Source organism: Oncorhynchus clarkii, unplaced genomic scaffold (genome assembly GCF_045791955.1).
Source record: "Oncorhynchus clarkii lewisi isolate Uvic-CL-2024 unplaced genomic scaffold, UVic_Ocla_1.0 unplaced_contig_800_pilon_pilon, whole genome shotgun sequence".
Taxonomy (NCBI): domain Eukaryota; kingdom Metazoa; phylum Chordata; class Actinopteri; order Salmoniformes; family Salmonidae; genus Oncorhynchus; species Oncorhynchus clarkii.
The window spans coordinates 143,488-166,500 of NW_027258016.1; the positions used below are offsets into that span (position 1 = coordinate 143,488).

Here is a 23,013-nt window from a genome sequence, read left to right on the forward strand (position 1 = left end):
TTTTTAATAGAAAATGTGATAACTAGGATTCATGTCCCCAGATGTGACGTTTTCTGCTTTCCTGTTTGCATTTTGTCTTGTTCAGGTCGATCGGTGGAGGAGGTGGTCTGGAAAATGGCTGACGGAGTTGATCACATCGACATCTACGCCGATGTTGAAGAGGATTTCAACCAGGTATGCAAAACCGTTACATTTGTTTAAATCTTGCACCGTTATAGACATATTTTTGGTTTGCCTTATGAATTTTATTTGCTAAAATGCTTGTTGAAAGTTAAACCGAGTTATCTGGCGTCCGATGAGACCTGCAAAGCGATTGCCTGTGTTCGTCGCAGCGTTTTTGAATTGCAACTACGCAATGACTTGTCAAATATTTAATAAAAAAATAGTAACGTGGATGTTGTGTCCCTCCTTAGTTTGATGTTTGTTGGCTAATGTATACATTTTGATAGGTAAATATGTTTCACTTTGCAAGCCAACGTGGTCGTTCCATTGTTAACGACAGTGTTGTACCGGAGGCGAAGTGGCGGGGAAGGCCTCCGCAACACAAAAACACCGTGGCCTGCTTTGTCGTCGTGCGCTAACATTATATTGGTATTCAACTACCTAGTTACACATTACCGTGTAACTGTTTGGCTAATAGTATAAAACAGCAGGGACTGTGCTAATAACGAGTTTATTTTTTACATATGATTAAAGTGTAGTTTCCCTCCGGTCGGCGACTGTTTAAAAGGTTGTTGCGCTCTCGGCGTCACTCCCCCTGCTTGCTGGCTAGGCTGAAGTTAGCTGTTATGTTGATGTTAATCTTTAAATTTTTCTCAAAGCAAAAAAAAAAGTTTTCAAGATACCATGTTGCACAAACATTAATGATTTTTATTTTATTTTATCAACTGCCTTTCTAAATCTGATATTTTTGTTTATTTACTGCATTTTTAATGCCAAATGGAAATGCTATTCAAATCAAACTGTATTTGTCACATGAATAGTTCAGATGGAACTGCTATTCGTTTTGAGATTAGTTTGAATCTCATTGATCAATCACATAGGACTTGTTAGCTCTGATTTGTTCATTTACGTGGGGGATATTTGACCCAGATCTGCATTTTTGTGTGAGAAATCGCTATGGTTTCGCATATAAGCTTTGTGCAAAGATTGCCAACTGCACTCTGATGCAGTGTGTGTGTGTAGACTGAAGTGTTGTGTATGCTGAGGTTTCTCATGCTTGCCGAGTCTTTTCAATGTGCTTCTTTGCACTTTAAAGGGATATTTCAAAAACGTTCAAAGTCATAATCTCCAGAGCAGTAGTCCATTTGTGCCGAACAAATCTGCATATTGCAAACACTCATTTGAATGTTTTACGTATTCAAATGATGTTTTGTTGACTCAAAGCAAAGTACCCGGAAGTGTTTGTTAGGAACTCATTAGCACGGGGACTGTCCAACATATTATACCGTTGGATTGAAAATACAACCAGCTCTAGGCAACACACTGTTACTGTTGAAATGTTGGCTAGATAATATGGCTCACATTGTTTGCCTATTCAGATGTGCAGTAATGTCTGCTTCTTTTGTATTTAATGTCCTGAATATCACACATCGTTTTAACTGCAAAACAGCTAAGACCTCATTCTGCTCTCTGACCGTCACACGTGTCAAAGCATGTTGTTGGGGCTCGTTCCAGATCGTCTTTGTTCATATCATCTGTAGGACCCAACATTGACGTGAAGAAACAATCTCAGAGTTTTAAAGACATTCTGGAGCACAACTATTGATTGACTGACTGTGATGTAAGGTTGACCTATTGTGTTCTATTCCCCCACAGGAATCAGACTACCCTGCCCATGACCAGATAGACTTGTATGACGATGTTATCTCTCCTTCGGCCAATAATAACGGAGACGCACCTGAGGACCGGGACTACCTGGACAACCTACCCCCACCTGCTGGCTCCGAGGGGAACAAGAGCACCCCGCCCAACGTGGTTTACACGTACACTGGCAAGCGGATCGCCCTGTACATAGGCAATCTCACATGGGTAGGTTATGGGTTTGGATTAGAGCGCCTGCTGAATAACAAAGATTAATATAAACGGGCCAGTTACTCAGACCCAGATGAAGCTTATCTCCGGAGATAAAAAGCGTGCTCAGTGGGTCTTTGCGGATCTCCATTGGAAGTGTTTTTTTTAGTCCAGAGATGGGCTTAGTCGGGGTCAGGGAAACTAGCCCTTAATGTGCTTCGATTATGTAATGGGTCTTGATGTAAAAAATAAAATACAAAAATGTCTCCCCTTTCCAGTGGACAACAGACGAAGATTTGACAGACGCCATTGGATCAATAGGCATTAAGGATCTGCTGGAGATCAAGTTCTTTGAGAACAGAGCCAACGGCCAGAGTAAAGGGTGAGCTTTCTCCTTGCCTTTCATGATCCCTCATTACACACTGACACTCTGAACAGACAGTGTTTTTTTTTTTTTGTGGTTGACTTTCCTAATACCTTTGAACTACACACAGGTAGTTGTACGTTGATCTTCATTTATTCAGTTATTTTAAAGAGAAAAACAGAAAATAAATACCCCATAAAAGCCAGAAGGAAAGAAAGAGATGGTGACTTGGTCCCTTATGCCCTGGTGTGTCCCATTAGGTTTGCCCTGGTGTGTGTGGGCTCAGACACATCCTCTAGGAAGCTACTGGACCTGCTGGCTAAACGGGAGCTCCACGGACAGAACCCCATTGTTACCCCCTGTAACAAACAGTCCCTCAGCCAGTTCGAGATGCAGTCTCGGAAAAGTAGGTGAACCTGCGTGCCTCCACACGGGGATGGGCAATTAGAGTTATAGAATAATAATTATAAACGAGTTATCTGGTTTTTCTGCACGGTTTAATGACAAGGTAGGTCTGATAACCTGGGATGACCCAAATACGCTGAAGCAGACCCAAGTATTTGGGGCTTGAGTCTGCCTCTGCTGTCAATGCAGAAATTTTATAAAAAATAGTTTATACATTTGATTAATAACTACATTTATTTGAATAAATACATTGATTTAGTGAACTAATTAGTTTTTTAGCGTCCAGAACTACCTAATTGGGTGAGCACAACGAGTTGGGGATTTGAATGTTCTCTCTGCCCTCTTCTTTCCCTTTATGCCCAGGTACATCGGGTGGGCAGATGTCCGGAGATGGGAAGGCGGGACCCCCCACCATGGGCCCCCGCGGTGGCTTCCCCATGGGCATGGGTAGGGGCCGAGGCCGCTTCCCTGGGCCTCCTGGCCCTGGAGGAGACCGCTTCCCTGGGCCCATCGGACCCGGAGGGCCCCCGCCACACTTCCCAGGTGAGTACTCTTCCCACTCCAGCAGTCGGTTCGGTCCGTTCACACGGCTCTCGGCTAAAACCAGGGTGTCTGCTGGTTCTTAAGAAGTCTGTCTTAAAATTGATTTTTGTAAGTCTTAAAGTATCTTAAATTCAGTTTTTAAAGGTCTTAACATTTTTTGACCGAGAGGACTATCTTGTGCTACTGCTTAATGTAATATTGTGCTACTGCTTAATTGTTGACACGCCGGCAAAAACTGAAATTAACAATGGAACGTCAAATAATGCTGGAGGCCACTTTCAAGACGTTGGAGAGAGAGCTATCCAACCACATGTTCTTAAATGGACTTACTGTTAACCCGTAAGTCAAAGCCCTGTCTAAGCCGGGGGCTGGGGTTCCACAGGGCTTTATGGAATTGTTTTAAGAAGGTCACACCAAGGATAATTTTACTATACTGAACAAAAATAAACGCAACATGCAAGAATTTCAGCTTATACCGAGTTACAGTTCATATAAGGAAATCGGTCAATTGAAATGTATAAATTAGGCCGTAATCTATGGATTTCACATGATTAGGTATCCGTTGGTAACAGATACCTAAACAAAATGCGCTTCGGGATCTCGCCATGTTATCTCTGCATTCAAATTGCCATCGATTTTAAAATGCAATTGTGTTTGTTGTCCGTAGCTTATGCCTGCCCATACCATAACCCACCGCCAACATGGGGCAATCAGTTCACAACGTTGACGTCGGCAAACCGCTCACCCTCACAAAGCCAAACACGTGTTCTGCGGTTGTGAGGCCGGTTGGACGTACTGCCAAATTCTCTAAAATGACGTTGAAGGTGGCTTATGGTAGAGAAATCAACTTTCAATTTCCTGGCAACAGCTCTGGTGGACATTAATGCAGTCAGCATGCCAATTGTGCGCTTCCTCAACTTGAGACATCTGTGGCATTGTGTTTTAGTGGCCTTTTATTGTCACCCGGGCACAAGGTGCACCTGTGTTATGATCATGCTGTTTAATCAGTTACTTGATATGCCACACCTGTCCAGCGGATTATCATGGAAAATGATAATAAGAAATGCTCACTAACAGGGATGAAAACAAATTTGGACAACATTTGAGAGAAATATTACTTTTTTTAAATGTATTTTAGTTTATTCAACATGGGACCTACAATTTACTTGTTGTGTTTTATATTTTAGTTCAGTGTATTTGCGTTTACATTTTAAGACCCCTTGAAGTATCAAGATATTTAGCAACATTTTTTGGGGGGGGTTAATGTTTTTTTTGTTGGCCTTACTGCTATTAGTTTAATGCAAACGCATTGAATAGGATTCACTACATGAACAATAGATAGTAGCAGACCCCCGAACTCTAAAGGAAGTTTGTTCTGGCGTGTCTGTCCTATAACATTTAACTCCTTATTTTTGGAACTGAACAGTCTAATCGTTGTCATTCTAATCCCAGTCTAAACTGGGCGGGGGGGGGGGGGGGGGGGGTCTACTAAACTATATGATATTGTTTTAAGAAGGTATTGCCAAGGATTAATTTAGCTATTTTATTATTATTTTTAATTTAAAATGTTTTGAACATTTGACCGTACTGCTATTAGCCCATACAAATGCAATGATTAAAAAAATCTCTAAAGATCCAAATATATATATCTGATTTATTCTGGTTCCTATTTTGCCGTGTTGCACATGGTTGTATTTTCATCATGTGTTCCCTGAACAAATAGATGAAATGGTTAACTTATTTTATGTCTGTTTTGGAATAACAGCTAGTCCCAAAAAGACTCCTTTTACCATCATGGGTTCATTTCTGGAGGGGAATATTAGCAGCTGTGGCAGGCCTCAAAATAACTATTGAATTGCGTTCAAAATGGCATTAAAAAAGGTTGTTAGTCTTCAATTCAACTAAATGGAACCTGCAGATACCCTGAAAAACAGTACAGGAAGGAAGCCCGTTTTAATTGGTTCAATTTAAACCGTGCCCTGATTTACAACCAATGAAATGGCTTCCTTTCTGGTGTACTGTTTCTGCTGTAAGCAGTGTGAATGGATCTTCCACTGACAGCCAGGCCACTACTGTTGGTGTTATGCACTGCATGGACTGAACTGAAGATGGCTCCTCCTGTCTGGTTGTATTATCCTGTCTTCCACGTGACCATATGTGGAAAGGATTGGAAAGCACCAACCTACCATCTCTACACATTTAGTCTGTTTCAATACATTCTGACTCCTGTTCTCTGTCCCCTTGCTTTCAGAAGTTGAGTGAAGTACTTGGATTGTGTTGGGATGGGGGGAGGGGGTATTATTCAACATTTGTTTTATCCAGTTTGCCCCCGTCTTTACCCCCCGCCCCCTTAAGATAATAATAATTTTAAAAAACACAATAAATTTTTTGCTTTGGCAACTTCTTCCTGTGTTGCTAGCTGCGCTTCTGCCATTGGCCGGATGGCCAGTGTGGTCACAGCCTTGTTGTGATTGTGTTTTTCCTCCCACTAGGGTCGGGGATGAGGCCACCTGAACTCATTAACCATAGACACCAAGAAGGCCACCTGATGGATATGAATTTCAATTGCTTCCCGCCGGGACGTGATGGGAATTGGCGACCCAGAGGTGAAATGCCTCGACTCCTGTTGACAACAGTTCTTGGGTTTGGCAAATCTTCCCCAAATATTCCCAAAAATCCCAGATTTTCCAGAAATCCCAGCTGGAGGGTTTATGTAATTCTCAGGGAATTTGCTACAATGGAATCTTCCAACCTGGAATTTTTGGGAGTTTTGGTAATGTTTTGGATTTTTGCAACCCTTCACAGTGCTAATGTATTAAATAAGAATGATTACTCCCCCCCGCGCCCCCTCTACCCCCTGCTTACATGTTCTTTTTTATTAAGGCCTGTCTGTCTATGGAGTCCTGCACTGACTGACTGACCAAGACTCTTTATTAAGGCCTGTCTGTCTATGGAGTCCTGCACTGACTGACTGTCTGACCAAGCTTCTTCTAAGGCCTGTCTGTCCCCCCCCCCCCCCCCACACACACTTTAAGTCCTGGGTTATTGATCATTCTGTCTTAACTGTCAATCTTTATATGCTGTGTTGCTTGTTCTGTTTTTATTGGCTGTTCTGACAGAGTGGCTGTCCAGCACTCTTGGAAGCTAGACAACACAATGAGTATAGAAGGGTTGTCTTAGATGGCTGACCTCTTACCATCTGGACCAGTCAGTCCTGCCTGCTCCATACCAAGATGGTCTTTCCAGCCATCCAGACCTGTCTGTCCTGATACTCGGCCAACTGGTTCTTGGCTTTCGTTGCTAATAGCTTGCAAAATCTATAATCTCGCTCAATCTTGAATTTTAATTCACACGACGCCTAGGGTGGGTTTCACCAACATGGTTTAAATTAATCTCAGATTAGAGCTAATCTAGGTTTATAATTAATCTGGGATTAGAGCTAATCTAGGTTTATAATTAATCTGGGATTAGAGCTAGTCTAGGTTTATAATTAATCTGGGATTAGAGCTAATCTAGGTTTATAATTAATCTGGGATTAGAGCTAATCTAGGTTTATAATTCATCTGGGATTAGAGCTAATCTAGGTTTATAATTCATCTGGGATTAGAGCTAATCTAGGTTTATAATTCATCTCGGATTAGAGCTAATCTAGGTTTATAATTAATCTGGGATTAGAGCTAATCTAGGTTTATAATTCATCTCGGATTAGAGCTAATCTAGGTTTATAATTAATCAGATGTGTTGCACCACTTCATTTCAAATCTGGATCAGTAAATCCATGATTAACAGTTTTAAAATATGATCAGTGACATCAATATGTGAGGTATTTTGTGAGTTGAAACGAAGTAGCTAGCCTACTTGACAAATGAGGCCACAAAGTTGCTGTTTCGTTATAAAAAAACAAAAACAATGTTAGAACTACTAGAACTGCATCGTGGTTCTGATTTTAAATAAAATCTGTTATTCGTTAGCTACTGTGGCTAGCTATTTTATTTTGTTTCCCTTTTTCTGGTATCCAAATGTCCCATCGCTGCAATTCCAGTATGGACTCGGGAGAGGCGAAGGTCGAGAGCCGTGCGTTCTCCGAAACACGACCCAACCAAGCCGCACTGCTTCTTGATACAATGCCCACTTAACCACCAATGTGTCTGAGGAAACACCGTAACACCTGGCGACCGTGTCAGCGTGCACTGCGCCCGGCCCGCCCCAGGAGTCGCTAGTGCGCGATGAGACAAAGACATCCCTGTCTGCCAAACCCTCCCCTAACCCGGACGACGCTGGGCCAAACCCTTCCCAATTGTACGCCACCCCATGGGTCTCCTGGTCGCGGCCGGCTGGGACAGAGCCTGGATTTGAACCCAGAATCTCATGCTCGCAATGCAGTGCCTTAGACCACTGCGCCACTCGGGAGGCACTAGCTAGTTTATAAACCAAGCTAGCTAGCATGCAATAATATGTATTATTGTCATTACTTAACGTTATTTAGCCACTTATTTGTCCGCTAGCCACCTGATCATGGCAAGTCAAATAAGTTCAAATATATCAGTTTATTAAAAAATAAATATATTTATTTATTGTCGGAGCTGATGGAGGCATTTAGTAAAGTACTGGAGGATAAAAAGACTGACAACACAACTGTCAAAAAGAAGGTAGGGCCATTTTATGAGACAGATTTAATGGATCGACACGGATTAAAGAGAAGAGGGTGAAATCGGATGAAAGCGTGCTGGGGGAATAAATCATTTTAACAAGAGAAAGCCAAAAAGGATGTGGCAGAAGACCGGCGGGGTCTATTTCAGACCAGAGGGCGGGTCTCCGATCACCCAGAAGATATGCGAGATGATTCCCCAGCAGTTTGCCCCTCTCCACAACTCCTATTATGACGATGGACAACTCCTCCCGCCAATATTTAGGAAGCATAAATAACTGGTCAATATCAATACCTATAATGCATGTTAAAATGAAGGTTAATGCTACTTCACTACAATGTTACTGTTATCAGGCCCGTTACAGCAGGTTCCATAACATCATCATTCGTACCAAGGCTGGGCATATCACAAGCCCCAATTCAATTGTTGTACAAATTGGGAAGGTACATAGCCTATTAATAATGAGTTAATTATTATAAATCTCAACAGGATTCAAACGGTCTCTAATTATTCTCTGAGGAACTCTGTCGTTTTGTATCTAGGTTTAAAGTGAACATAGATTAGAGGAAGGATTTAATTTAACTAGGATTTAATTTTACTAGGATTCATTTAAAACTAGGTTTCATTTAACTAGGATTTAATTTAAAACTAGGTTTAAAATTTGGTGCAAAATGTGGTGCAACAAGATGATTTAACCCAGTTTAAGAGTTGATGCAGCCCGCCCCTTGTGTCAAACAGAGATGTGAATGTGGTCCTTCACGTTGTACAACGTCAGTATTCACAGCTTTTGTTTTGAGTCCTTTGCTGTGTTGCCTTCTCGGCTTGAACTTTGATCCCACTAAGTCAAGGTGGCCTCCAAGGCAGTGACTTAAACATACAGGATAGGATCACACATTTGAGCATTTTTCATATCTTCTCACCAACACGTCATGCAACTTAAAATGTCACAATTCCTATCCAGAAGTCATCAAACCCAAGCGAAGATATTTTCTGCAGTACTTGAGTTCCCTGTTCGTGGTCTCTGGATTCCAAGAACTGCTCGGTGCCGTCTATTGACACTGGGAACGTGTCGGTGCCGTCTACTGACACTGGGAACGTCTCGGTGCCGTCTACTGACACTGGGAACGTCTCGGTGCCGTCTACTGACACTGGGAACGTCTCGGTGCCGTCTACTGACACTGGGAACGTCTCGGTGCCGTCTACTGACACTGGGAACGTCTCGGTGCCGTCTACTGACACTGGGAACGTCTCGGTGCCGTCTACTGACACTGGGAACGTCTCGGTGCCGTCTACTGACACTGGGAACGTCTCGGTGCCGTCTACTGACACTGGGAACGTCTCGTTGCCGTCTACTGACACTGGGAACGTCTCGGCGCCGTCTACTGACACTGGGAACGTCTCGGCGCCGTCTACTGACACTGGGAACGTCTCGGCGCCGTCTACTGACACTGGGAACGTCTCGGCGCCGTCTACTGACACTGGGAACGTCTCGGTGCCGTCTACTGACACTGGGAACGTCTCGGCGCCGTCTACTGACACTGGGAACGTCTCGGCGCCGTCTACTGACACTGGGAACGTCTTGGCGCCGTCAACTGACACTGGGAACGTCTCGGTGCCGTCTACGGACACTGTGAACGTCTCGGTGCCGTCTACGGACACTGTGAACGTCTCGGCGCCGTCTACGGACACTGGGAACGTCTCGGCGCCGTCTACGGACACTGGGAACGTCTCGGCGCCGTCTACTGACACTGGGAACGTCTCGGCGCCGTCTACTGACACTGGGAACGTCTCGGCGCCGTCTACTGACACTGGGAACGTCTCGGCGCCGTCTACTGACACTGGGAACGTCTCGGCGCCGTCTACTGACACTGGGAACGTCTCGGCGCCGTCTACTGACACTGGGAACGTCTCGGCGCCGTCTACTGACACTGGGAACGTCTCGGCGCCGTCTACTGACACTGGGAATGTCTCGGCGCCGTCTACTGACACTGGGAACGTCTCGGCGCCGTCTACTGACACTGGGTCACCATAATGCTTTAATTTGCTTTCAAACAGTTGGTAGGGAATCCAAACTCAAGAAGTTTCTGTTTTGTGTTTCTGTGTTCCAGGTGGTATGCAGGGCCCACCTCGACCCCCTCCTGGCCCACTAGGTCCCCCTGGACCCCTAGGCCCCCCTCCCCCAGGACAGGGCCTCCCCCCTCCCATGCAAGGCCCCCCCAACCGTGGCGACCGCCCCCCACCCCCGGTCATGTTCCCCGGCCAGTTCGGCCAGCCCCCCATGGGTCCTCTCCCCCCTGGCCCTCCCCCACACGGCTTCGGCCCTCCTCCTGGCCCCCCACCCCCCCAACAGGGCCCTCCACCCCCGGGTCATTTCCCCCCTCGCCCCCCCGGGCCCCTTGGACCACCTCTGGCCCTCGCTCCCCCACCACACATGACCGGGCCCCGACCTGGAGGCCCCCCACCGGCTCCCCATGTCAACCCAGCGTTCTTCCCTCCTCCTGGGGGTCCTAACAACATGGGGGGCCCTCCTGGAGGAGACGGCAGGGGCCCCAACGGGCCCAACGACCCCTATGGACGGCCACCTCCGTATGACCGGGGAGACTTCGGCCCCCCCGGCAGGTAATATAACCCGACAGGATCATGACGTCACGTACTGCCAGTTCTACAGAAAGTCAGTTTCCCTCTTCTCCTTTGGTTCTGTTCCAACCTCCTTTACTCTACTCTAGATGATGGTTCGTGTTGGAAGAAAACAACAGATCTATTGAATGACAAATACTGCCAGTTTTAGTCTGAATGTATTTCAGTATGTAGAACAGCTGTGGTAGAAGCAACACCGGGGCATCATCCAACACCTTGTTTTATAGCGCTGTCAGGTTCCCTTAGCAACAGTCCGTCATCGTTTTGTGTTTGTGTTGGGGGGGTGTCTTTTAAAGGGGGGGGGGGGGGTCTTTTAGTATTTTGACTACGAAGCGTGGTTTCTTTAGTGACCCTCCTGAATCTCCCTTCCTCCATCCACCCTTCCCTCCCTCCCTCCTCTGGCTGCCTACAGTAACCAGCGTCCCCCGCTAATCTGTGAGTTTGACCTCAGGGCCCCCCTGCCCCGCGGCTGCCCAGACCCCTGGATTAACGAGGGTCTGGTCGATCTGAAAAATGGCGGCCAGCACTTGCACAATGCGAGTGACCCAGGGTTAGTAGAAATACTGCCAGACCCGCTGAACGAACATTAGGAACTAGCTTCCCCTGTAATGACCTGGTGCCTGGCTTTGTTGAATTTTGAGAGTGGATGCTTGTTGTGATTGATGGATTGGCCGAGCTATGATTTTGATAAGCGTTAGTAAACTGTGTGGTGTGTCTTGTGTGTTTCCTTAGATTAGCTAGTTATCACTGGTGTTAATTCCCACAGGCTTGGATAACGTGGTTTGCGTCTGCTGTGTCGTTTTTAGATGTCCATTAACTGTGTGTTCCTTGACTCATCTGATTGTCTCACCCCTCTGTTTTCTCAATCTCTCTTGCGCTTGATCAATTTCTCAATTTTGCGCGACCTCGCAAAATTAATTGGTGGAGAACAGTCATGGTCCCTCCCCTCTGACCTTCTCCTCCAATGACTTTTGAGAAGGCGAGGAGTTAGGAAAGACTAAAAAAAATAGCTTTTCCTTCCTCTAAAACGTCCTCTTTCCTGTATCTAGTGGTTCTGAGTTTGTTGAGTTTGACGACAAAAAAAAAATATATTGACGCTGTCTCCTTCCTGCTTGTCTCTGTCCCAGGGAGATGGAGTCGGCGCGGACACCGCTGAGCGAGGCAGAGTTTGAGGAGATCATGAACCGGAACCGAGCCATCTCCAGTAGTGCCATCTCTAGGGCGGTGTCAGATGCTAGCGCTGGTATGGATCATGCCCTAAACACACACACACCTCACAAATACTACAACACACTACCGAGGGGCTGAATACACACACACACACACACACACACACACCTCACAAATACTACAACACACTCTACCGTGGGGCTGAATACACACACACACACACACACATTTTTATCTATGTGCTGTAGATTGTATTGCGTACTTTCACAAGTGACCCTTATCTAAGTGTCTGAGCTGTACCATGTGATGTTAATGTCTTCCTCTCACCATCAGCTGACTACGGCAGTGCCATAGAGACTCTGGTGACAGCCATCTCTCTGATCAAGCAGTCCAAGGTCTCTGCTGACGACCGCTGTAAAGTTCTCATCAGCTCTCTACAGGACTGTCTCCACGGCATCGAGAACAAGTCCTATGGCTCTGCCTCCAGGTAAATACAACCTCTTCCTCATTCTCCTGTGGTTCCTGTCAGGGTTGGCAGGGAGGGGGGAGGGCAGTTCCATTTCAACTCGGGGGGGTAGTTCCATTTCAATTCAGGGAGTGGGGGGCAGTTCCATTTCAATTCAGGGAGCGGGGGGCAGTTCCATTTCAATTCAGGGAGCACACAGTAATTCAAATTCTTCTTGAGTTTTAATATGGTTTACTTTCTGAATTGACTGGAATTATAAGGGAATGAACCGATTTGACTTCAACCCTGGTTGTTATAACAGACAACTGAGAGAAGTGAATGAATTGAAGGTGTCGTCTGATAATTCAGGATGATGTTCGGTACCTGCTAGTCACTGTGCCTGTATTCCTGTACTATTCTGTTCTTATTGACTGGGAATGGTTGTGATGTGTGTTTTACCAACTGTAGTTGAATGCACTTATTATAAAACAGTCTGGGTAATACTGTCTCAAATGTAATTGATTGACGGGTCAAAGTGTTAGTGACAGTTGTATTGGTGACGTCATTGTTTATGAAATGATTGATGGTTTTGGCCGATGGACAGACCTGCTTTGGCGGTTGGTTAAGAGTTTGATGTATGAATGTAAGTTCTGCCCCTAAAAGACGCGAGAGGTCGAGGGAGCGTGACCACAGCCGATCCCGGGAGAAGAGCCGGCGCCACAAGTCCCGTAGCCGCGACCGCCACGAGGACTACTACCGCGAACGCAGCCGGGAGAGAGAGAGGCACCGCGGGGACAGAGAACGAGAACGAGAAAGAGACCGTGAGAGGGAGTACCGACATCGTTAGCGGAGGTGTGTATTTCCCCGTTCAAACTCCTTACCCGTAACCATGTCACCCACTCTTCTCCCTCAGCTTAATGCAGGCCAGGGGCCAGGTCGCTACGGACCAGAACAAGAGGCCCACGAGCGGGACATGACACGCCCTGCGGAGCCCGACGGTAGGTGGAGGTGGTAGGTAAAGGCATTGTTCCAGCGGTCATTATTGTAGTCTTGACCAGAACTGACTCATTGCTGCCATGTGTGTAAATATATATTATTTGTCTGAAACTTTTTTGTAGGTTTTGACTGTTTTTTTACTTTCATCCTTTGAACATTGACTGTGTCGTCAGGCTTCTTCTGCATGAGTGTGTGTTGTAGGGGGCGTTTTATATGGAAGCCCTGGTAAGCTTGAAAATGTTTTAAATCTCTTAAGATGGAAAAAGTACTTTATGACAAAATGATCAACACCTGTGAAAGGTTGTAAAATACGCCAATTGTTCTTTGACACCTGATGCCACAATGTGCCAAGAAATGATTAGTCTACATTTTGCAGGGGTCAAAGGTTGAACTCTGTGACGGTACAACTTAAGGGGGTTGTTTGTATGAGTTGTTTTGTAGGCCACCAAATGATGACCAAAACTGTGTAGGTGGTTCTGACTCTTGCTAACCTGAGGTAATGGTTACATGCAAATTGAAATGTCTAAACTATTTTAAAACCACTCTCAGTTCTCTAATATAAGCCAAAGTATGGTTTTGGGGTTTAAATAATGGAAAGGATTTTGGTATTATCGTCTGTGAACTTGACACATATCTGCCATATTTGTATTTTTGTCACGCTAAAATTGATGGTCTTGAAGAAAAATAATTTTGTTAATGTTTTTGTATAATTAATGACATTAATATCAAGCTGGTAAAATGTTTTGTCTATATTAATTTTTAGGCATATAGTTATCTGGTCTTACTCCCTTAACGGTCGACAGGAATGTGGTAACTAGGTAACTAGCCCACTATCTCTCCTGTAGCGTAGTTGGTCTTCACTCTAAAGCCCCGGTTTTTGTACAACAGACCATTTTGAGTGTTGCTACTGCTTTTGGTGCTGTTAACATTAGATTAACACGGTTTTTACCTTTTACATATCATTTCTGTATGTGCCATTTTTTTTGTGCGTTTTTTCCATGACATTGAAGGATTGATTTCCAAAAAAATGATGGCTCATGTTTTTTTGATCCATTTTGTGTACCTTGATGGTAACATGGGGCTATATACACATACTTCATGGCAGTGTATGGCCCTGTAAAATCGACGTTGTGGAGAATGTGGACAGAACCACCGGATCCAGACATTAAAACGGAATGAACCAATATTCAATCATGTTAGTAGGAAGTCAACTAAATGTGTCGAGGCTGGTGGGATGTCGACGAAATGTGTCGAGGCTGGTGGGGCGTCGACTAAATGTGTCGAGGCTGGTGGGGCGTCGACTAAATGGGTCGAGGCTGGTGGGGCGTCGACTAAATGTGTCGAGGCTGGTGGGGCGTCGACTAAATGTGTCGAGGCTGGTGGGGCGTCGACTAAATGGGTTGAGGCTGGTGGGGCGTCGACTAAATGGGTTGAGGCTGGTGGGGCGTCGACTAAATGGGTCGAGGCTGGTGGGGCGTCGACTAAATGGGTCGAGGCCGGTGGGGCGTCGACTAAATGGGTCGAGGCCGGTGGGGCGTCGACTAAATGGGTCGAGGCCGGTGGGGCGTCGACTAAATGGGTCGAGGCCGGTGGGGCGTCGACTAAATGGGTCGAGGCCGGTGGGGCGTCGACTAAATGGGTCGAGGCCGGTGGGGCGTCGACTAAATGGGTCGAGGCCGGTGGGGCGTCGACTAAATGGGTCGAGGCCGGTGGGGCGTCGACTAAATGGGTCGAGGCCGGTGGGGCGTCGACTAAATGGGTCGAGGCCGGTGGGGCGTCGACTAAATGGGTCGAGGCCGGTGGGGCGTCGACTAAATGGGTCGAGGCCGGTGGGGCGTCGACTAAATGGGTCGAGGCCGGTGGGGCGTCGACTAAATGGGTCGAGGCCGGTGGGGCGTCGACTAAATGGGTCGAGGCCGGTGGGGCGTCGACTAAATGGGTCGAGGCCGGTGGGGCGTCGACTAAATGGGTCGGTGGGGCGTCGACTAAATGGGCCGGTGGGGCGTCGACTAAATGGGCCGGTGGGGCGTCGACTAAATGGGCCGGTGGGGCGTCGACTAAATGGGTCCAAGATCATCATAAAATATGAATGAAATGCATCAGTGAGTCTTATTTTTCTTTAACTTTCTGAAGAGGAAACGTCAGTGTCTGGTGTGTCCGCGACTGTCCACCACTTTGTTAAGCCGTTAGCGATGATGCTAATATAACGACGACAGTCTTCTGGTAGATGGAAAGGTTTTCCCCAAAAACATTCTCAGTTAAACACGGGCTTCTCTGTAGTTAATATTTACTTGGCAGAATGGTATCGTGATTATTTGCATAAATCCACTGGCCATTTGTTTAGCAAACTCTGCAATCACATGAGGTGCTACAGAAACATCACTCGTCAAACAGTGACGCTCACTGGTGCACAGTTGAATTAAAGGGTAACTACACCCCAAAATACTGGTGCACAGTTGAATTAAAGGGTAACTACACCCCAAAATACTGGTGCACAGTTGAATTAAAGGGTAACTACACCCCAAAATACTGGTGCACAGTTGAATTAAAGGGTAACTACACCCAAAAATGTAATTTTCTGGTCTCCTGTTTTAAACATGGTTGTGCACTTAGAACATACAATGTTTTTATTTTTTATATATATATATATATAACACACACACACATGGAAAATGTTCAATTGATTTTATAGGGCCCTAGCAATGTCTGTTTGCGTGTAAATGTGAGGTCAATTTGATTACTTTTCTTCCCTTAATACTGGGCTTCACAATGTGCTGATCCCGTAAACGAATAAGAAAACCATAAAATATTTTTGCCAGAGGGTAGAGTACTTGGAAAAAATGCTGATAATATCAATCAATACAGGTACAGTACTTATCTGATATTTCAATGAGGACTAAAGAATCATCACTATTGTCCACAATTCAACGGCAGCCATTTTGTTAATGTGGATATTTTAATGTTTCTAATGGTACACCTATTTGAAGTGGATCTCAAGATTTTACTGTCGGTTGTCTTGTTTTTAGGCTGTAGTTTGAAATATACATGTTTGACTTGGCACCAAATATCTTGTAGGAATTGAAGATCGATGGGTGTTTCACTGAAATGGTGAAGTCAAGAAAATAATTGTGGTATTTGTCTCAAATGTAATGTTGCCGTTTGTAAATCCCAGTAGTGATTTGAATGTGTACCCCGACATCTGATTGTGTTACCGCTAACTGATGTATTATTTTGTATTGGCTCGGTTAGTTTGCTGAGTAGTGACTCCATGCTCGCATTAAATGGGATAACTCCTTTGGAATGTACATGTTTGATTGCAGTAACTTCTCTGAATCACCCCCCCTCCCCCCCCCCTTCCATTTTTAAATGGCAATAGCATTTTGTTAAATTATTCAAATAAACGTAAGACTTTTAAATAATACAACTCACAAAATCAATCTAAAAAAATTCAATCTAAAAGTTTTGGTCATTACTTTTTAAATGACGAGGAAACAAAGTGAAGAGAGGTTACTTTATTAACCTGTACTCCTATTGGTCTCACTTCATGGTAAAGGAAATGCTTTGATCTACGCTTACTACCTGTCAATCTATGTTCACAGATCCTCAACATTTGTTTCATTTAGCGTTGGGATCATATGTGCCCACTTACAGGGAAGAAATGACTAGCTATTTTTCCAATTTTGTCTATAGGTGTCAGTGATGTTTTGCAGGCATGGAGAAAGCAGCGCTGATTTCCTGATAACATATTTCTAAGTCTGTTTTTAACTGTCTCTCTCTCTCTCTCTGGTGTGTTCATCCTTCACAACTACGCATCATGTGGTTCCTAAAACACTCATTGGTGTCCACACCATCTCAAGAAGGTTAATTTTGACGACTGTTCCAACCACCTTAAACTCGTTCAATGTCTCCAGCAAAAATAGACTCTGCAGGAAGTTAGTACCAAAAACAGCAACTGGTCACATTCTTTAGTCCATTAGTTATAATTCTAATTGTTAAGTGTTTTGAGAACATGTCTTGGTGATGCTGTGGGCCCTTTGAGATGCTCAATGGATCTGAAATGATTGTGCGGAGGGTGATGGGACATCTGTTCAATGAAATGTTGGTAGTAGTAACTATTTTTAAAAATGTGATATTGCCAACTATGCACCATGTAAATTCACTAATTGAGCAAAACCTGGCTTCAATTTGATTTAAAAATGATATTGATAAACAATTAAACTAATAATTACTAGGCTATTAACTAGTTATTTTTATAAATGTAAATTGTCATCGACAACCAAAACGTACAGAATATTCCTTTTACCTGGTGTATGAGTTTGGAAACTGTCTGGGGGGTGATCTATGAACTGAAATATTAATGAATGGTTATGTGGTTTGCAATTCCAATGAATTGTCAGTGTGATGTTGATCCTGTGCATGCCAGGCTCTGGCTGTGAGAGTTGTTTCAGACTACTGATACATGTGTGTAGGGATAAGAGTGTGTTTTTCTACATTTTATCCTGATGTAATAATACCATTCCTCTATGGAGATCTGACCATGTTTGTCCTCTGCTTTTCCCAGTGCTCCGGGCACAAATGTTATCTAATTGGATTTCACCTATCGGATAGGTTTAAATGCATAGCTGTAGAATGACTAGAACGAGGGTCTGCATTCAAGTCAATGACTCGTCTGTTCTATTTATTATTTCTATGCGTTTTAAATCCTATCCAATCGGTAAAATCCACATTAACGTTTGGGGAGAACTATGCCCTCGTCACCTCTCAGACTAGGGGACCGATCCCCCAAACTGGCCGCTAACACCTTTTGGTTTTATGGACTTGTTGAAAATCTGAGAGGATTTGATAGGTGGAATTCTCACATTTACTTCCACCTATCAGAGGACAAGGTAGACTTAATACCATATTGTGTCCATCTGTGTTAATCCTCTAAAGATATTGAGAAGTACGTTCGGTCTAGGGGTTGGGGTTGAGCGTTCTGTAGATACCATCTTCTGCCCAAGGACTTTCAGATTAGATTATAAGATGTTCTGTGAGCACCAATTTAAACAGGTTTATCCAATCCACACAAACTGATTGTAAAACCTTGTCTGAAATGAGTTGAGTACTTAGTGCATGACACACTTGAGTACATTCTAAATTCAGATCTCAACAGTATAGCAGGGTCAGTCATTGTGGGCCACTACGTTGTTCTTACTCACTGTAATGTGGAATCACTCTCTTGACAAGTTGACTACCATTAGAAAGAACAGTGCCTGCATGTATTTGTTTAGTGTCCTCTGTGTGTCTGTGTGTGTGCTGTAAAATTAGAGGGGATATGACACAAACAACAAACTGTATATTGTTGGGCTGCCCCAAACCAAACTCCACCCTTCGTTTTCACACATTTCAGCCTACGGAAGAGGACAGGGACGAGGACGCCTCTTCACAACCAGCAGGCCCTACATCAGGATCGCCTTGTCAACTACCCCCCCCCCCCCCCCCCTTTGTCTGTGTCTCCATGGTTACCAGGGGACTGACTACCTGGGAATCGCTCACAGCTGTGTAAGGTTATAAGTAGTGTTCTTTAAAATCATTCTCATGGTATATATAAAAAAAAAACTTCTCAACAGCTATTTTTATTTTACTGAAATTTTATTTGATGTGAATGAAAAAATGATTATCTACCTGTGTTGACAGGCTTCTTTCAAGCTTAGCGAAAATAACAAATGACTACATTTGCCTGCTCTATTCCAAAACGGACAACTTTTGACTGCTATAATGTGTACATTTTGTCAGGTTAAAGCTGATTTTTACAGGGAGGGTTTTTTGTTTTTTTTCATCTTCATTTCCTCTCGTGCCCCTCCCTACTTTTCTCGTTTAGGATAATGTTTGTAAATGTCTCTGCTTTGAATATTAAAATAGATTCTGTGTTGTAATAAACTGTTTACTGGGGTTTTGACACTTAATAATAATTTACATGTGTACGTTTTTGCCTGCATACATTTTTCATGTTGAATTTTACGAAATAGTTATTTTAGATTTACTCTCACTTAAGTTGCAAAGTTGTGCTGTTATTGACCAAATGAAGCACAGTTGACCAAAAAAATTGTATTTGTCCCGATGCCCAGAATTAGTGAAATCTGACTGAATTTAGCGTAACTTCTTATGCATTGAATGATCATGTGACAGATATTTTAATCTTTGACTTATCAGTTTGTTCTAAAAGTTCTACTTAAAATGTAGCTACTTGTTGACAAACGTTTGTTTTTAGTCTCCGTATACTTCTGTATGACATTTGAATTCCAAAGGTGAAAATCCATGTCTTTGCTAAGTGATTTTAGAGGTATTCAGGACTTGATTATACTTGGGCAAAACTTTATTATTTTTTATTTTTTTTCTTCTTGATTTTCATTTTTTTTCTTCGTGTTACCAGGAAGTACATTCCAAGGAACCCTTCATTACTCTAATATTATTGACACAAGTAGAACAAAATGATTGACTTATATGGAATTATTTTAGTGATAGATCAACCTTCACAGATCTGGACAATACTACTACTGTGAACCGAATTGGTCTCTTATCTGCAAACTTGTGCTCTGATTGGCTGGCTGATGTACTGCACTGATTTCTTATTGAGTTGCTTATCCCACTGGTTTAAGCCAGTGAGGTTTGTGGTAGCCTGGTCCCAGATCTGTATATATTTTGGCAGAGTCTTGACTACATTGAATAGCAATAACAATGCTAGACTAGTTGGCTAAAACGCATACAGACCTGAGCGGTATACTACAAAGCAGGACCAATGTGTTAGCCAGCTAATTTGCTTAAATATTCTGAAATAACTTTTTTTTTAATTGGAAAAGAAGCTTGACTCCACAACCAAAAACACATATCTAAGTTCAGCTTTTTTAATGAGCCAGAAAATCAAATGTAATTTATCAAAGTTAGCTGGCTAATGCATTGATCCTGTTTTGTAGGATCCCCTTCTGGGACCAGGCCATGGGGCTGGGTGTAGTAAATGGTTGATTACAGTAGTAATGAGGGTCTGGGACAAGGCTGAGTGTTGTAAATGGATGGGGAATTACACTATAGTGAGGGTCTGGGACAAGGCTGAGGGGATGGGTGTTGTAAATGGCTGGGGATTACAGTAGTGGGGGTCTGGGTGTTGTAAATGGATGGGGATTACAGTAGTGAGGGTCTCGGTGTAGTACATGGATGGGGATTACAGTAGTGAGGGTCTGGGTATTGTAAATGGATTAGGATTACAGTAGTGAGGGTCTGGGTATTGTAAATGGATGGGGATTACAGTAGTGAGGGTCTGGGTATTGTAAATGGATTAGGATTACAGTAGTGAGGGTCTGGGTGTAGTAAATGGATGGGGATTACAGTAGTAAGAGTATTCAAGTGAGGTGTCCATTTTGTGAAGCATGAGAGCACAATCCTTCCCTGGCTTCTCGGGGTCTGTGCACTGACTGGTCTGCCAGATTAAAATAACTGATATTGATGCCTGTTTTAAGGCGGTAAAACCTACCTCTCTACTCCCATGTATTTTCTAAATGGCCCTGATAGACATTAGTGGTGCTCTCCTGCTTGCATTGTGTTGACACTCTGAAGATAGATATTTAGGTGGCTATTGTGGCTTCAAATCATTCACTGAAACAACTGCTTCAGTCAACTAAACATTATTATTTTTAATTTTATTGGTTAGACTTTACATCCAACTATTGGCACATAAATATCTCCAAGTTTTTAATCAATATTGCCCACTAGCTACAAAGAGCATTTTGAGGACTTAACAATGTGTTTGACATGGTATGTATGTTATTGAAAGTACTCCTTCAGGTAAAGTTCGCATGACAGACACTTCCGGTTTTTTTTTATACGTGGGACTTTTGTATTGCATTTTATTGTATAAATGCACTGAGATATTGAATATGGTGTAAAGCATTCATAATGCTCTATGTAGCTAGTATACCATGTTTATTGTGCTAATGGACAGGTTATCAACGCTTTGTTACCTATTCGCAGATCATTACGAATAGCTTTCCAGCCCCAACGTCTTTTCAAACCGGTTGAATATTTGAGTGGAGCTGGTTTGATACGTCAATACTGTACATATATACGCAGTCGACAAGTGTTACTTACCCATGCTCAATTAGTGTTGTCATTTTGTACATATAATATAATTCAGCCATTTTATTAGATATTACCTTCAAATACTTTTTACAATGAGATCAAACTGATCAATTTCTCTCTCGGACGTGTTCAGGAAATTGAACTTTTTTTTTTAAGGTGCACTGTCTTGTTTTGAGTGGTTTCAATAAACTAGTTTTCTCCGTCTTTTGATGTCGGGTCTCCGTGAACCATTGGGCCAAATGTTACTGTTCCTGACATTGCTGATTTGGCTTCATCAAATGTACACTTAATCAATAGAATGCAGTGTATAAAGGCTGGAATAAGACCGGCGGATATTACTGAGGTCTGTAGTTGTTCTGTTTTGTGAAAATATTGTAACGGTCTACTTTACTCAAACTTAAAACCATGTTTTTTTTTCTCAGGTATGATTGACACGATTAAAAAAAAAGGAAGGGCCTATAACTAGTTTCCCAAGGATCTTGATGTTCTTTATTTATATATAATTTACTCATAGTTACACTTACACCAAATGCTGAATTGTACAGTAGGCTGTAGTTGTTTTTGCCCTGATTTAATTTACAGCTCCATGACATTCACCCGAAGGTAAGTCGTCGGTTCCAGATCCATGAAGAATGATGGCTGCAAATGTCCTGAAGTAGTAGCTATTCAATATACTTAATGTGTTCCTCTTCGCGTTATAGCAAAGTAAGGAAGTCATTAAAGTGATGGAACTATAATTACATGGATAATTGTTATCAAATATACAAGATAAATGTCGCAATCAGACAGGATTGATTATTGCATTATTTCACTGCAGACTAAAACACTGTCAATGTGTGTTTATTTCAGATTATATTGCTATTTTAATTATATGATTTATTAGACTATTTGCAGTAAGAATAAAGGCAATAGGTTCTCTGAGTTTGTACCACCTTGTGCCTTCTCAAAAAATAAAAGAATCGAAACTACATTGTGACTCCATTTATTCTAATTTTGAGTTTGTACCACCTTGTGCCTTCTCAAAAAATAAAATAATCGAAACTACATTGTGACTCCATTTATTCTGATTATTAGTTACGATATGAGGCTTTTGGATATATTTATCCAAATAGCAACGATCGCAAACAAGTCAATAGCTGATCAAGACCGTGTGTAAAGCAGTTGGTGTAGGCGAAAGGCTGGCAGGTGGTAATCTGGTGGTTTCATTTTTGCAAACGACTCGTTATCGCCATCTTCCGGCCTTTGGGCTACAGCTGGTGAGAAATGCTTTTTAAAAAAACAACTAGTCCGAAGCCTTGGCTCACATTAAACACATTTTATTAATTTCAGTAGCCGATGTGGACGTCAGCTTGTGGGATTATGTATAAACGGCCTAGCTTCGATGATCACTCGAACCCTGACTCATGTCCAGAAGAGAGCCTGCAGAATAATTCGGAACGGGTCGTTCACCAGCTACCCGGGAAGCCCTCGGAATCATGTCATTGGAGAGCAAACGGGAGCAGATCTGCCTGACATTTGCTAAATACTTCACTAAACTGATCAATGCACACACCATATTGCCGAGGGGCCTTAATAATGCCGTCTTTAAAGCTCCTAAAATGTATTTATTTTAGCTGCCACCCCAAACATTGTCGTTGTATTATTGTTGTTTTGTATATATTGCATAGTTTAACATTGTA

The 23,013-nt window shown here is 43.3% G+C and overlaps 2 protein-coding genes across 5 annotated transcripts; one reads left to right on the forward strand and one right to left on the reverse strand.

The window, feature by feature from the left end:
* Positions 1–80: 80 nt before the first annotated feature.
* LOC139394516 (cleavage and polyadenylation specificity factor subunit 6-like) lies at positions 81–19,141 on the forward strand. 4 transcript variants are annotated; one of them, XM_071142596.1, is made up of 12 exons: positions 81–174; positions 1,819–2,031; positions 2,292–2,395; positions 2,638–2,783; positions 3,146–3,325; positions 5,818–5,931; positions 10,083–10,593; positions 11,024–11,161; positions 11,739–11,854; positions 12,115–12,268; positions 12,875–13,078; positions 18,612–18,700. In XM_071142596.1, exons 1-11 carry the CDS (start codon positions 115–117, stop codon positions 13,071–13,073), a joined length of 1,935 nt encoding a protein of 644 aa, XP_070998697.1. In that variant the 5' UTR covers positions 81–114; the 3' UTR covers positions 13,074–13,078; positions 18,612–18,700. The 4 variants fall into 4 exon arrangements, with proteins under 4 accessions (XP_070998697.1, XP_070998698.1, XP_070998699.1 ...); XM_071142597.1 differs by having other exon boundaries at positions 12,890–13,078; XM_071142598.1 differs by lacking the exon at positions 11,024–11,161 and having other exon boundaries at positions 18,612–19,141.
* On the reverse strand, positions 14,430–15,299 carry LOC139394517 (salivary glue protein Sgs-3-like). Its single transcript, XM_071142600.1, has one exon. It carries the CDS (start codon positions 15,297–15,299, stop codon positions 14,430–14,432), a length of 870 nt encoding a protein of 289 aa, XP_070998701.1.
* Positions 19,142–23,013: the final 3,872 nt, after the last annotated feature.